Source organism: Rutilus rutilus, assembly GCF_951802725.1.
Source record: "Rutilus rutilus genome assembly, chromosome: 25".
In the NCBI taxonomy this organism is placed as follows: domain Eukaryota; kingdom Metazoa; phylum Chordata; class Actinopteri; order Cypriniformes; family Leuciscidae; genus Rutilus; species Rutilus rutilus.
Genome location: NC_140229.1, coordinates 20,875,110 through 20,890,927, shown reverse-complemented (window position 1 = coordinate 20,890,927; position 15,818 = coordinate 20,875,110). Strand labels below are relative to the sequence as shown.

Genomic DNA, 15,818 nt, shown 5'->3' with positions numbered 1-15,818 from the left:
TAGACAGATAGATTAATTGATAGATACATAGATAGATTAAGAGAGATAGATAGATAAATAAAAATGGAGGCTCCACAGAAAAGATGCCGTACATCTGTGGTGTGGGAGCATTTCCATTTGGAAAACCCAAATAAAGTGAGATGTATGTATTGTGATCGGCAGCTAGCCTACTGCAACAATACATCATCCATGATGCGCCATTTGAGGAGCACTCATCGTGCCATTTTGCAGGGTGCAGAGGATAGCATTCCACCAGTACCTAGGCCTGCTGCTGACACTGCTGGGCCATCTAAGCAAGGTATGCATTGTTTGAAATATAATTATTTGTATGTCCTTGCTAAAAAATATCTTTACATGCCAGAAACAAGTGTCCCTTGTGAGAGGATTTTTTCAAAGGCTGGAGAAATTATCTGTAAAAAAAGAAGTAGGCTAAGTCCTTCCACAGCAGAGAAATTAATATTTTTGAATAAAAATCTATAAAGAAAAGTGAGACATTGTGGCTTGATTTCTTTTATTAATATTCATTTTTCATGACCAAAATAACATTATGCACAGTGAGGAGCCTACCTACATGTTACAAGCGTCACATATTAGAAAAATGCAATAATAAAAAAAAACACATTTTTAATGGCTCTTTGTCAAGGTTGTTTCAGATCAACACCTGCAAGTGACCACTAGGTGTCACCGTTGAGACAGGTGTCGGATTGTTTCGAAGCCTTGACACTATGGCACATTTGCTTCAACTGTTTCATTGTTTCACGAAGCCTCGATCTGCCCACCACTACCACTTCCATTTATACACATGGGTACAACCATTTCTTAGCAATAATCACAGGGGAAAGTATTAAAGACCATGAACATGTGTTAAAGATCATGTACAAGTATTAACAGATCAAATAACCCCATTTCCTTCACCACACAAATTTAAATAACACAGCACAAACTTCAGTTCAACAATAATTAGAGGAAGTAAACATCAATAACTTCATCCAAACAATTCCTTCCCCTTACCCACCATACTTGGTATCTCCCACTCCCATGATGCAACACAGCACAGGTATAAAAAGCATGATAAAAGTCCATTCCAGTCTTTTACTTAAATCAAGATGGCCACGACCATGTATGCTGATCCAGGTGATAATCAACAGTTTGTGGAAAGCTTAAATGTCCTCCGGGTTAGTGCTCAGGTGGCCAGTCTGAGACACAACAGTCTAGTTGTAGGTAGTGATGGCAAAATGAGGCTTCCTGAACCACTGAGACCTCGCAGCCCATTGCTTCAGCCAAAGGTTCATTATTCGACTAGACAAAAATGGCGGCGTGCGCGAGTGCAGCGGCTCTTTGCTCTCCAAGTTGGTGTTTAATTTTGTTTATTTGGTCGCTGCTACAGATAGATATGTATCAGTCAACAAACTCCTACAGTCGTCAGGACCTAATAAACATTGGCGTTGCCCATAGCAGGGCAATTATGTCATCTTTCCATTGGACTCACAACATACCCGACTCCATCACCAGAGAGCCGGGCTCTCTGTGGATTGTTATCCCAGGAAAGCGACGCAGACGCCGGCGTGAGAGAAAACAGAAGCGGGGTTGCAGAGCGGGTCTCAGTGTCAGATTACGGAAAGACCCACACAGACCATCGATCCCCAGCCTCTTCCTCTCAAATGCCAGATCTGTTGTCCATAAGATCGGCGATCTGGAGCTACTTTTAGCCGCAAATAATTCAATATGGAACTGCAACGCAATGATAATCACCGAAACTTGGCTTACCTCTTTGATTCACGATACCGCTGTCGAGTTGAAAGACAGGACGCTACACAGACAGGACAGATCCAGAGACACCGACAAGAAAAGACGAGGGGGGCTGTGTGTATATGTGAATGACAACTGGTGCGAGCAGAGTCGCGTTATAGACAGTCACTGTTCCCGTGATCTGGAGTCTCTGTCAGTGTTATGCAGACCCTTCTACCTACCGAGAGAGCTAACTGTAGTAACTGTGACAGCTGTCTATATTCCACCGGATGCAAATGTTTGCTCGTCTTTGGCTCATCTTTTCCAAACCATTAGTAATCTGCAGAAATCTTATCCGGACGGAGTCCATGTGATTGCGGGTGATTTTAATCATGCATGCTTAAAGTCAATGCTCCCCAAATTCACTCAATATGTGAATTGCGCCACCAGGGGAAATAACACTCTTGACCATGTCTACTGTAACCTAAAGCATGCCATGCCTACAGGGCAGTGTCCCTTCCTCACCTGGGGCTCTCAGATCACCTTTCTCTGCACCTCCTTCCTGCCTATATCCCTCTTAGAAGGACAACAAAGCCATGTATTAAAACCATTACAACATGGCCAGAGGGGGCACTGTCACAACTCCAAGACTGCTTCTCAAGCACTGAATGGTCCCTTTTTGAACAAGGGGATCTTCAGGAGTACACAGAAACTGTCCTTTTTTATATAAAAATCTGCATTGACAATGTGACTGTAACTCAACGTATTAGGGTTTTTTCTAATCAGAAGCCATGGATGACTTCAGAAGTAGGCTATATAAACTCCTCAAAGCACGTGACTTGGCCTTCAGGTTAGGGGACACAGCCCTATATTCCACTGCTAGGACTGATCTGAAGAGGGGTATTAGGACCGCTAAACGGGCCTACAAAGAGAAAATTGAGAATTAAGTCTCGGATAATGACCCGAGACGAGTATGGCAGGGGTTACAACATCTCACTAACTATCAGGGCAGGAAGAAAATAGTAAAAACAACAAATGGCGCCCTCCTGGCAGAAGAACTTAACAACTTCTATGCCTGTTTTGAGACCAAGAGCTCATTGAATTCACCTCCATCTGTGGTCACCGACATGCCTGTTCTCACAGTCCAACAGCACGAAGTGAGACAGGTTCTTAAAGCAGTGAACCCCAGGAAGGCGGCTGGCCCTGATGGGGTACCTGGGAAGGTACTCAGAGCATGTTGTAATGAACTCTCTGCTGTTTTTACCACCATTTTCAATTTATCTCTTGCTCAGGCCATTGTCCCCTCCTCTTTGAAGTCAGCAACTATTATCCCTATCCTCAAGAAATCAGCATCAAACAGCCTTGCAGACTACAGACCCGTGACCCTCACTCCTCTAATAATGAAGTGCTTTGAGAGACTGGTACTCAAACATGTGCGAGCCAGTCTACCTCACTCCTTGGATAACCATCAGTTTGCATACAACCCTAATAGATCCACAGATGATGCTTTATCCATTACTCTCCATACTGCCCTGAGCCACCTCGAACAGAGAAACAGCTACGTCAGGATGCTCTTTGTGGATTATAGCTCCGCCTTTAATACAATTATCCCCGACATCCTGATAAACAAACTGTTGACTCTCGGCCTTCACCCACCTATCTGCAGCTGGATAAAGGACTTTTTGTCAAATCGCCCACAGACTGTCAGAATTGGCCACCATCTCTCCTCCACCATCACACTTAGCACCGGCTCACCTCAGGGCTGTGTGCTGAGTCCTCTCCTTTTTTCATTGTACACCTTTGACTGTTTACCAACATGTCCCACTAATTCCATCATAAAGTTTGCAGACGACACTACGGTGGTAGGACTTATAATGGGCGGGGATGAGGCTGCCTACAGACAAGAAGTACAGAATCTGTCTGAGTGGTGCTCTGCTAATAACCTAATCCTAAACATTGCAAAAACAAAAGAACTTATAATAGACTTTAGGAAATGTAACACATCAACACCATCAACCTCTCTTCATAAATGGCGAGTGCGTGGAGAGAGTTCACTCATTTAAATTTCTGGGCATCCATATTACAGATCGTTTCTCATGGACAACCAACACTACAACAGTTGTAAAAAAAGCACAGCAGCGCCTCCACTTCCTGAGGATACTCAAGAAAAACAGCATGAATTTGAGGTTGCTGGTGTCCTTTTATAAATCCACCATTGAGAGCATTCTTTCATATTGCATCTCTGTGTGGTTTGTTGCATGTTCTGCTGCCGATAAAAAGGCCCTGCAGAGAATTATCAAGACTGCAGAAAAAATCATTGGCTGCCCCCTCCCCTCTCTGTCAGACATTGCACTCAGTCGTACTCTCTCAAGAGCTAAGAACATCATCAAGGACAATATTCATCCAGGCCACCATCTGTTTCAATTGTTGCCTTCTGGTAGGCGTTTGTCACAGTGTCTGGTTGTGTTCCCCTGGTATCCACTAGATGTCCTCCTTTCCCCACGGTGTCATTCAAGAACTACCTTTCCCACAATTCCTGTATGTGTGATTGCACAGGTGTTTGTTATCTGTTCCCAGCTGTTTCTCGTTGTCATCTAGTTTGTTCCTGTATTTAAAGCCCTGTTTGTTCCATGTCCTGTGTGTATCGTTGTTTATGTCACACCGCGTTTGGTTTTCCGTGTTCCCTGCCTGAGTCTGTTTGTTGTTTTTGTACTGCCTGTCTGGATATCGAACCCTGCCTGTTTGACTACTCTTTTGGATTACCCTTAATAAACCTCAATTTGACTGCATTTGGATCCACCTTGCTTTTTCCCTTGAGCGGATCGTGACAGAACGATACACCATGTATGGATCCAGCAGTACGGGGTTTCGGATCCTTCCCCCCACCACTAAGAAGGAGAGGAGGGGAAGACTCCAAAATTTAATGGCCCTACACCAGCAGGGTCAGACAGTGAGTTGTTTGTCTCAAACTTTTTGGACCTTATCGAGAGGCATGAACTATAATGATGCAACCTTGAAGGACCTTTTTAACCACTGTCTTGATGACCCGTTACCGCAATGGGAGATGAAGGGACTGGAGATCCTTGACTTTTGGGGGTTTACGAGGTATCTACACCACCGTAGTCACTGGGATACCCCAGCTTCGCCGGCATCTCCTAGCGAGATGTTACCACTGCCCAGCCGAGAGTGCATCACCGCTGCCCGACCGAGAGAATGCTTCGCCGCTGCCCAGCCGAGAGAGTGCATCGCCGCTGCCCGGCCGAGAGAACACATCGCCGCTACCTATCAGGCCCGGAGCCGGATCAGTATCTGGGCGTCTTAGATTAAGGTCCAGCGTGATGGACCCAGCGCTCATGTCAGCACAGAGGGCCCAGAGGATCAGCCGAACGGGGTTCCACAAGCTCATAGCATCCCATCAGCCTGAGCCCTCTTCACCGCTGGTCCTGTCCAGCACAGAGCCTGTGCCGGTGGTCCCAGTGCCGGTGGTCCCAGTGCCGGTGGTCCCAGTGCCGGTGGTCCCAGTGCCGGTGGTCCCTGTACCGGTGGTCTCGAGTCCGGTGGTCCGGAAACGGCGGAGGAGGAGGAGGACTTCCTGCCTTCCCAATGGCCTGGAGGTCGTCCCCGAACAGCCCGCTGTCTCCCTGGAGGTCGTCCCCGAACAGCCCGCTGTCTCCCTGGAGGTCGTCCCCGAACAGCCCGCTGTCTCCCTGGAGGTCGTCCCAGAGCAGCCTGCTGTCGTCCCGGAGGCCGTCCCCAAGCTGCTTGCCCTGACGGCACCTCTCCAGCGTCTCGCCCTGCCGGCGCCACCCCAGCGTCTCGCCCTGCCGGCACCGATCCAGCGGCTTGCCTTGCCGGCACCACCCCAGCGCCTCGCTCTGCCAGCGCCATCCGAGGGTCTCGCCTTATCGGTTCCTCTTATACTATCTGCCCAGCCAGAGACTGTTCCTGAGCCGGAGCCAGAGACTGTTCCTGAGCCGGAGCCGGTGTCTGTTCCTGAGCCGGAGCCGGTGTCTGTTCCTGAGCCGGAGCCGGTGTCTGTTCCTGAGCCGGAGCCGGTGTCTGTTCCTGAGCCGGAGCCGGTGTCTGTTCCTGAGCCGGAGCCGGTGTCTGTTCCTGAGCCGGAGCCGGTGTCTGTTCCTGAGCCGGAGCCGGTGTCTGTTCCTGAGCCGGAGCCGGTGTCTGTTCCTGAGCCGGAGCCGGTGTCTGTTCCTGAGCCGGAGCCGGTGTCTGTTCCTGAGCCGGAGCCGGTGTCTGTTCCTGAGCCGGAGCCGGTGTCTGTTCCTGAGCCGGAGCCGGTGTCTGTTCCTGAGCCTGAGCCGGTGTCTGTTCCAGTGCCTGAGCCGGTGGTGCCAGTGTCTGTTCCTGAGCCGGAGCCAGTGTCTGTTCCAGTGCCTGAGCCGGTGGTGCCAGTGTCTGTTCCTGAGCCGGAGCCAGTGTCTGTTCCAGTGCCTGAGCCGGTGGTGCCAGTGTCTGTTCCTGAGCCGGAGCCAGTGTCTGTTCCAGTGCCTGAGCCGGTGGTGCCAGTTCCAGTGCCTGAGCCGGAGCCAGTGTCTGTTCCTGAGCCGGAGCCGGTGTCTGTTCCTGAGCCGGAGCCGGTGTCTGTTCCTGAGCCGGAGCCGGTGTCTGTTCCTGAGCCGGAGCCGGTGTCTGTTCCTGAGCCGGAGCCGGTGTCTGTTCCTGAGCCTGAGCCGGTGTCTGTTCCTGAGCCTGAGCCGGTGTCTGTTCCAGTGCCTGAGCCGGTGGTGCCAGTGTCTGTTCCTGAGCCGGAGCCAGTGTCTGTTCCAGTGCCTGAGCCGGTGGTGCCAGTGTCTGTTCCTGAGCCGGAGCCAGTGTCTGTTCCAGTGCCTGAGCCGGTGGTGCCAGTGTCTGTTCCTGAGCCGGAGCCAGTGTCTGTTCCAGTGCCTGAGCCGGTGGTGCCAGTTCCAGTGCCTGAGCCGGAGCCAGTGTCTGTTCCTGAGCCGGAGCCGGTGTCTGTTCCTGAGCCGGAGCCGGTGTCTGTTCCTGAGCCGGAGCCGGTGTCTGTTCCTGAGCCGGAGCCGGTGTCTGTTCCTGAGCCGGAGCCGGTGTCTGTTCCTGAGCCTGAGCCGGTGTCTGTTCCAGTGCCTGAGCCGGTGGTGCCAGTGTCTGTTCCTGAGCCGGAGCCAGTGTCTGTTCCAGTGCCTGAGCCGGTGGTGCCAGTGTCTGTTCCTGAGCCGGAGCCAGTGTCTGTTCCAGTGCCTGAGCCGGTGGTGCCAGTGTCTGTTCCTGAGCCGGAGCCAGTGTCTGTTCCAGTGCCTGAGCCGGTGGTGCCAGTTCCAGTGCCTGAGCCGGAGCCAGTGTCTGTTCCTGAGCCGGAGCCAGTGTCTGTTCCAGTGCCTGAGCCGGTGGTGCCAGTTCCAGTGCCTGAGCCGGTGGTGCCAGTTCCAGTGCCTGAGCCGGTGGTGCCAGTTCCAGTGCCTGAGCCGGTGGTGCCAGTTCCAGTGCCTGAGCCGGTGGTGCCAGTTCCAGTGCCTGAGCCGGTGGTGCCAGTTCCAGTGCCCGAGCCCGAGGGGTCGTCTGAGCCGGTGGTGCCAGTTCCAGTGCCTGAGCCGGTGGGGCCAGTTCCTGTGCCTGAGCCGGTGGTGCCAGTTCCAGTGCCTGAGCCCGAGGGGTCGTCTCCGCCCTGGCCGCCCGAGGGAAAGTCTCCGCCCTGGCCGCCCGAGGGAAAGTCTCCGCCCTGGCCGCCCGAGGGAAAGTCTCCGCTCTGGCCGCCCGAGGGAAAGTCTCCGCCCTGGCCGCCCGAGGGAAAGTCTCCGCCCTGGCCGCCCGAGGGAAAGTCTCCGCCCTGGCCGCCCGAGGGAAAGTCACCGCCGTGGCCGCCCGAGGGAAAGTCACCGCCGTGGCCGCCCGAGGGAAAGTCTCCGCCGTGGCCGCCCGAGGGAAAGTCTCCGCCGTGGACTGTCTGCTCTGCCCCGGCCGCCCGATGAACTGTTTGCTTCGCCCTGTTCCCCCTCTGTACTGTCTGTGTCACCCTGGCCCCCTTTGAGTCGGTTACCCCCTGTTTCTGTGTCCCTTCATGGACCTGGCCCCCCGTCCCTCCCCCTGATCCTCCACCTTGCCACCTCCCTCCTGAACTTTTGTTTTGTTCTGTGTCCGGTCTTGGAGTGTCTGGGAGCCACTCCGTAGAGGGGGGATTATGTCACAGTGTCTGGTTGTGTTCCCCTGGTATCCACTAGATGTCCTCCTTTCCCCACGGTGTCATTCAAGAACTACCTTTCCCACAATTCCTGTATGTGTGATTGCACAGGTGTTTGTTATCTGTTCCCAGCTGTTTCTCGTTGTCATCTAGTTTGTTCCTGTATTTAAAGCCCTGTTTGTTCCATGTCCTGTGTGTATCGTTGTTTATGTCACACCGCGTTTGGTTTTCCGTGTTCCCTGCCTGAGTCTGTTTGTTGTTTTTGTACTGCCTGTCTGGATATCGAACCCTGCCTGTTTGACTACTCTTTTGGATTACCCTTAATAAACCTCAATTTGACTGCATTTGGATCCACCTTGCTTTTTCCCTTGAGCGGATCGTGACAGCGTTATAGGTCTATACAATCCAGTACTACCAGATTTAAAAATAGCTTCTTTCCAAATGCAATAGTTTCCATGAACAAATGTAGTTAGACAAACCCAGTCACTCACTGTCACTTTTTGCACTGCAATTACTGCATTAATTCTCTTTTATTCTGTTTTTATTCTGTTTTATTTATCATTTTAAATGTATTGTAAGGATTATTTATTGTATTTATTGTACACACCTAATGGAGAGCGCTCCTAATTTCGTTGTATTGTAAAGTACAATGACAATAAAGGCATTCAATTCAATTCAATTCAATTCAATACTCGAAGCTTCATTCAGCATTGCTCACTAGTGACACCTAGCTACTGTGCAAAGAAATAGCAGACAAATTCATTCTGAATCAGTGCCCCCTCCCCCCCCCAAAAAATATATTTTTTATAAAATTGTTATACTTTATACAAATATTTATAAAATATTTTTATAAACAAAAATATTTATTTTCTACTTCATTTCTTCATTTGCAATAATAAAAAGACCCGAGCAGACATTTGTCCATTACTTGTGTATAATATAAAATATGTATCTTTCTCTGTCTGAATTTACTTGTGCAGAGTCTCACACACACACAGTTAATTATTCATAAATTGTTTGGATAGTGACAATATGAACAAGAAAAAGTGACACTGTGTTGAGTGCAGTGCTTATGTTGGAGGGAGTGTAATAAAGTAAACTGCAACAGAATAGTCTGGAAGGAAGGATTACAATAGATTTTTATTGAGAAACAGCTGGACCTGGTTTACACACGCAATTGCATCACAGACAACATCCTGGTGAGACCTCTCCATGTTTCAGATCATTTCCTCATTACTTTCAGTCTACATCTCTCTACCCCTTCACCACCAACACCCCCACCAGTCACTTTCAGGCGAAACCTGCGCTCACTTTCTCCCTCCCATCTTTCCTCTGCCGTGTCATCTTCTCTTCCCCCACCCTCACAATTCTCATCTCTGGATGTGAACACAGCAACGGACACCTTATGCTCCACTCTAACCTCTTCTCTAGACATTATCTGCCCTCTGTCCTCCAGGCCAGCACGTGCTACTCCCCCTAACCCCTGGTTATCTGAGGTTCTTCGGGAACACCGGACTGAACTTAGGGCAGCGGAGAGGAAATGGCACAAATCAAAAGACGCATCTGACCTGAGTATGTATCAATCTCTCCTCTCTTCCTTTTCTGTGGATGTTCATGCTGCAAAATCTTCCTACTTCCACAACAAGATCAACAGCTCCTCCAACACACGTTCACTCTTCAAGACATTCAACTCTCTCCTCTGCCCACCTCCACCACCACCCTCCTCCTCCTTAACTGCTGACGATTTTGCGAACTTCTTCACCAACAAAACAACATCTATCAGCAGTCAGTTTTCAGCTCCACACACACAGGAACCCAGACTGACCGCTTCCACAGCCAATATCCCACTGTTCTCCTTCTCCTCGCTAACCGAGGAAGAAGTATCTACATTTCTCCTCTCCAGTCATCCTACCACCTGCCCTCTAGACCCCATCCCCTCACACCTTCTACAAGCCATCGCTCCGACACTTCTACCATCACTCACACACATAATCAACTCATCCCTCCATACTGGCACCTTCCCTACAGCATTCAAGCAGGCTCGGGTCACTCCACTGCTTAAAAAACCAACACTAAACACATCATCTGTAGAGAATTACAGACCTATCTCTCTCCTACCATTCATTGCGAAGACACTTGAAAGAGCTGTTTTCAACCAAATAACATCCTTTTTGTCTCTAAACAACCAGCTGGATGTCAACCAATCTGGCTTCAAGAAAGGGCATTCAACAGAAACTGCATTACTGTCAGTCACAGAAGCCCTACGGATCGCTAAAGCTGCTTCCAAGTCCTCAGTCCTCATTCTCCTGGATCTGTCTGCTGCCTTCGACACTGTGAATCATCAGATCCTTATGTCCAGCCTCTCATCACTGGGCATCACAGGAACTTCACTCCACTGGTTTGAGTCCTATCTCACAGGTAGGTCCTTCAAGGTCGCATGGAGAGGTGAGGTATCCAGAGCACATCAACTGACCACAGGGGTTCCCCAGGGTTCAGTTCTTGGTCCCCTCCTCTTCTCCATCTACACTACATCACTGGGACACATCATACAGGCACACGGCTTCTCCTACCACTGCTATGCTGATGACACACAGCTCTTCCTCTCGTTTCAACCAGATGATCCCACAGTAGCTGCACGGGTCTCAAGCTGTCTGGCGGACATCTCCACTTGGATGAAGGAACATCACCTGCAGCTCAACCTGGCAAAGACTGAGCTTCTCATCCTCCCTGCCAATCCGTCTATACAACACGACTTCACCATCCAGCTAGAGTCATCATCAATCACCCCATCAAGGTCGGTCAGAAATCTCGGAGTAACGCTTGATGACCAGCTGTCCTTCACAGATCACATTTCAAAGACAGCTCGATCATGCAGGTTTGCACTGCACAACATCAGGAAGATCAGGCCTTTCCTAACTGAGCATGCAACACAACTTCTCGTCCAGGCCCTGGTCATCTCTAGGCTTGACTACTGTAATGCTCTTTTGGCCGGACTTCCAGCATGTGCAACAAAACCTCTACAGATGATCCAAAATGCTGCAGCTCGTCTTGTCTTCAACGAGCCCAAGAGGGCCCACGTCACTCCTCTGTTCATCTCTCTGCACTGGCTACCTCTCGCTGCTCGCATCAAATTCAAGGCATTGACGCTTGCTTACAGATCTATCACAGGCTCAGCTCCCTACTATTTTCACTCACTCCTACGAGTCTACATCCCTACCAGACGCCTACGATCGATCAACGAGCGACGTCTCGTGGTTCCATCACAGAGAGCCACAAAATCACTTTCCAGAACATTCTCATTCACAGCTCCATGCTGGTGGAACGCTCTCCCCGGCCTCATCCGGAATGCAGAATCACTGGCAACATTCAAAAAACAGCTGAAAACCCATCTCTTCCGTGAGCACTTAACCTCATAAAAATTTTTTAAAAAAAAATTCCTTTGAAACATCACTTATCAGACTTATGCTACTCTGAATAATGCCTGAACTTTGTATTCTGAGCACTTCTTGCGTTGTTGTTGTTTTTGCCTCTTCATGATGACTCGCTTTATTTAGTCCTAATTTGTAAGTCGCTTTGGATAAAAGCGTCTGCTAAATGACTAAATGTAAATGTAAATGTAAACAGAACTATTTCAAGTGTGTTGGGGTCTAGACGATTCCTCTTCTCGGACAAAATCTCTCCAGCCTTGGAAAAGATCCTTTCACAAGAAACAGAGGATGCAGGGGAACATAAAAATGCCAGTGCCAGCTGGTGTAAATGAGGATACTGATGCTTCGGTTGAGCCCAGACAGGGAGGATCTCCTCTTTCTTGCTGGCTCCATTACCAGGAAAAAGGAAGAGGTCACAAAAAGCAAACAAATCCAAAAGGGCAATCCAAATAAAAAAGCAAACCAGTCCAGATCCAAAAATCTAACCAATCCAAATAATCTTATCTAAATAATATAACAATATATATAATATAGCTACTATAATTAATAATAACAATATACTATTTCTAACCTGATAATGTAATAATATACAGCCCTCACACACAGCCATGACACAATAACAACAATGACAATGACAATGATAGTTATCTAACTCTCTGACACTACTACAACTGCCTTCTACTACTCCTGACCATAGATATCATAAACGCTAGATGTCTTATGGCGCAGTCACTTCCGGCATCACCGTTCGGCCATCTTACGGCAGTGCTCTGTGCATTAAGGTGAACGTACACAAATCCTCATATCTCGATGAAATCTCGACGGATTTACAAACGGTTTGGTTTCTTACAAACGTTATTAACATGGCTATAATTCCGAATGCTTGAACATGCATGTTATAATTTTTCATATGTATGCAGTTTATGTGTGCAGTGTCGTAACTACATCTCTGACGTTTATAACAAACCAAACCGTTTGAAAATCGGTAGAAAATTGAGCAAGTTATGGTTATTTTAAAGTACATGCACCATTAAACGAGTGAGCGAGCACCCTGTCGCAAGATGGCCGCCGTGTGCGGACGTCGACCTCCATTGGCCAACAGCGCGTACGAGGTATCTAGTGTTTATATATATATCTATGCTCCTGACAACACACACAAGGTGGCGCGAGTTTCGAAACTATGGAAGGCCGTTGGGGACAAAAGTCTTTAAACGAAACGCGTGATTTTTGACCGCGTCAACACGCACCGTTTGTCCGCGTTAAGGCCAATTTATACTTCTGCGTCGGGTGCGCGTAGAAGGTACGGCGTAGCATACGCATTGACGTGTACCATACGTCGTACCCTTCGCCGTACCCTGACGCGCACCTCCTCAAAAATGTAACTACGCGTCGCGGCGACGCGGACCGCAAGATCTGTGATTGGTCGGCTTGGTAGCATCGCATTTCCGGCTACGCATTTCCGGCGTGTTCTTCTGCACCGCCCGCCATTTTTAAATTCAGAAGTTCAGGTGAAAGTTCAGTGAAGAAAATGGAAATGGACCAAGTGACCGAGCGATTAGTTGAAGAAGTGCGGAAATACAGCCATCTGTATGACTCGTCTTCTGCAGAATACAAAGACTGCCAGATGGCAGCGAATTCGTGGAGAGAGATTTCCTCCAACGTCGGTTTGGATGTAGCGGATTGTATGAAGAGATGGAAGAACTGTCGAGACAAGTACGTTCGCCTCCGTAAAAAGCTCGCCACAAGGAGCGGGGATCCAGGAGGGAAAAAAGTCCCAGCGTTTTATTTATTCCTGTCTTGGCTGGCACCTCATGTGAAACACCGGCTTACGGAGTCAAACTTTGACGATAAGGTAAATAATGCACGTCCTTTATGAACCTCTGTTGTTTTTAGGTTAGCTAACTTAACTAGCAATGCTACCACGCCGTAACGTTATTGATTAGTGCAAAAATAATATACCTGGGAAACAAAAAGCATGTGTAATGGGTTTTAATTATATTGTATTTATATTATATGTAATAGATTGTAATTATATTGGGCTTGCAGATAATACAAACGCAACAACGTAGCATTTGCAATGTAGGAATATGCTGTATTCATAGCTCTGTTTATCTGTGAATTAACACTGGATGCATCAGCTTTTATATATAAAAGACTAACTTACACTATTTGCTATTTCTTTCATAATCGCAGGATGGGAGCGATTCAAGCTCAAACTCCAATGGTTCGGCTGTTGTGAGACCTTCAGCCAATAACGACCAACTAGCATGTCCACCGTCCCCCCAGCCATCTCTTCAGTCCCCCCAGCCATCTCTTCAGTCCCCCCAGCCATCTCTTCAGTCCCCCCAGCCATCTCTTCAGCCCCCCCAGACATCGCTTCAGTCCCCCCAGACATCGCTTCAGTCCCCCCAGACATCTCAGTCCTCCCAGACATCTCTTCAGTCCCCCAGTCCAAGGATGGCACAGAAAAGGAAGAGGAAGGAACAAGAGGACTGGGTCCAAATGCAAGTTGCTCGGTTGGAGGCTCAGTTGGAGGAACGGCGGGTCGAGCTGCAACAGAGACTGAGTCATGGAAATGACGAGAGCGACCGGTTTGGGCACACTGTTGCCGACATGCTGCGAAGGGTGCCGGAGGAGCACAGGGCGCAGGCAATGTTTGATGTGTCCAAGGTCCTGTTTGAGTGGCAGCAGAAAAAATAAACAATTGTGCCTACTTCTATAACATTGCACCTTTTAATTCTGTGCACTATCTTTATATAGTTTGCACTTTTGCATCTTTTAGTAAGTTGTCTGTTAGCACATTTGTGTATATAGTTTGCACTTTTGCATTTATTCATATTTTGCTTGTTTGCACTTATTTGTGCAGGTTTTATTGTTTGCACATTTTTGTAAATAGTATGCACTTTAGCATTTTGTTTTTTAATAATTTTGTCTGTTTGCACCTATTTGTGCAGGTTATACTATATAGTTTGTAGCTTTTGTGTACAGTTTTCTCGTGCATTTTTATTGTTAATAGTGTATCATTGCACCTTAATACTTTGTACTAACTTGTACATAGTATGCCCGTTTGTGTATATAGTTTGCATACAAAAAATTGCCTGTTCCTGCTGTTTGCACATTGTTTTGTGCAGGTTACTGCAAATAAAGATTAATGTATAGTTTACCCATTTGTGTGTGTTTGCTCTTTAGCATCTATTTTTAATCTACAATTCTAGACCATTGCACCTTTATACATTGCACTTTTACATATTTTAACCTATTTGTATATATAGTTTGAAACCAATTATGTCATTTCCTGCTGTATGCATATTGTATGGTTCAGGTTACAGCAAATTAAGATCAATAACAGTATTTATTTGTGTATAGTTTGCTCTTTTGCATCTATATTTAATATAAACAATTCTAGACCATTGCACCTTTACATGTTACATTATTTTATACATAGTTTGCACATTGTATTGTGCAGGTTACTGTAATTAAAGAAGAAACAACGTGAACAGTTAAAACTGGTCTTTATTTACATGGTTGCATGTCATTTATTGGTGTATATATTTTACACCAGTACAATTTACTGACCAAGTTGACCACGACACACTATGTTGTTCTGCCATGGCACAATTCCGTGGGGTGACTGAAAGAAGGCCGTCAGGTCATTCCGTACACCAACTGCAGCTCTGGTGGAGCGGGCCCTTGAAAGGTGACGTGGATCTAGTGGTTCCAAAAGATTTGTGTCCCCTGACACCACTCTGCGCCACTCCCCGAGCTGAGGTGACCCTGTAGTGTCAGTGTCTGTGAAATTAGCAGGGATGTATCTGCTAACAGGTGTGCTGACCTCATCTGTGTAGGCCAGGAAGTTGTGTAAAACAGAACAAGCTTTCACAATATCAACTGCTTTGTCTGGCAGACATTCTAGAGGTCGTCCAAGGATTCGCCACCTTGCAACCAAAATGCCAAATGCATTCTCAATCACGCGTCTGGCTCTGGAGTGACGGTAATTGTAGGTCTGCTTATCCATTGGTAGGTTCATCCCTATGTAGAAAAATAAAACAGTATTAATTGATAGGCAATCATTGAGTGTCAATGTAGCTGTGATCAGGAATGAAATATATATATATATATTTTAACGCGGCAATTTTTTACGTGTTTCTTTTGTAAGTGTTGACACGCACATTCTGGTCGTGTTAAGGCCAATTTATACTTCTGCGTCGAGTGTACGCCGTAGTGTACGTCGTAGGCTACGCACGTAGGTGACTCCGTCGTGAGCATTTATACTTCTGCGTTATGTTTGTGTTGCTCTACAGTTACACCACCGAGACGCTAGTTGGCGGGGGCGGGTTTTAATTTTCCACTGTGTTTAGATTCCTCGCGGCTGTTTTGAGTTTAGGCTACTAGCGTCTGAAAGAAAGTGGATCATGTTGGAGTTGGAGCTTATCGAGGTGGAAAAACAGTTTTAGTGAAATCACTAAAACTAAAAGACAGAAACGAGAGAAGGCGTCGGAGGAGATGGT

At 47.7% G+C, this 15,818-nt stretch overlaps 1 protein-coding gene across 1 annotated transcript; it reads left to right on the top strand.

The window, feature by feature from the left end:
• Positions 1 to 5,066: 5,066 nt before the first annotated feature.
• LOC311285437 (uncharacterized protein) lies at positions 5,067 to 11,497 on the top strand (the record flags this gene model as incomplete). Its single annotated transcript, XM_084401094.1, has 3 exons — positions 5,067 to 5,636; positions 9,757 to 10,300; positions 10,499 to 11,497. The coding sequence occupies 3 exons, from the start codon at positions 5,067 to 5,069 to the stop codon at positions 11,296 to 11,298; spliced, it is 1,914 nt and encodes a 637-aa protein (XP_084257220.1). The 3' UTR covers positions 11,299 to 11,497.
• Between the last annotated feature and the right edge of the window lie 4,321 nt (positions 11,498 to 15,818).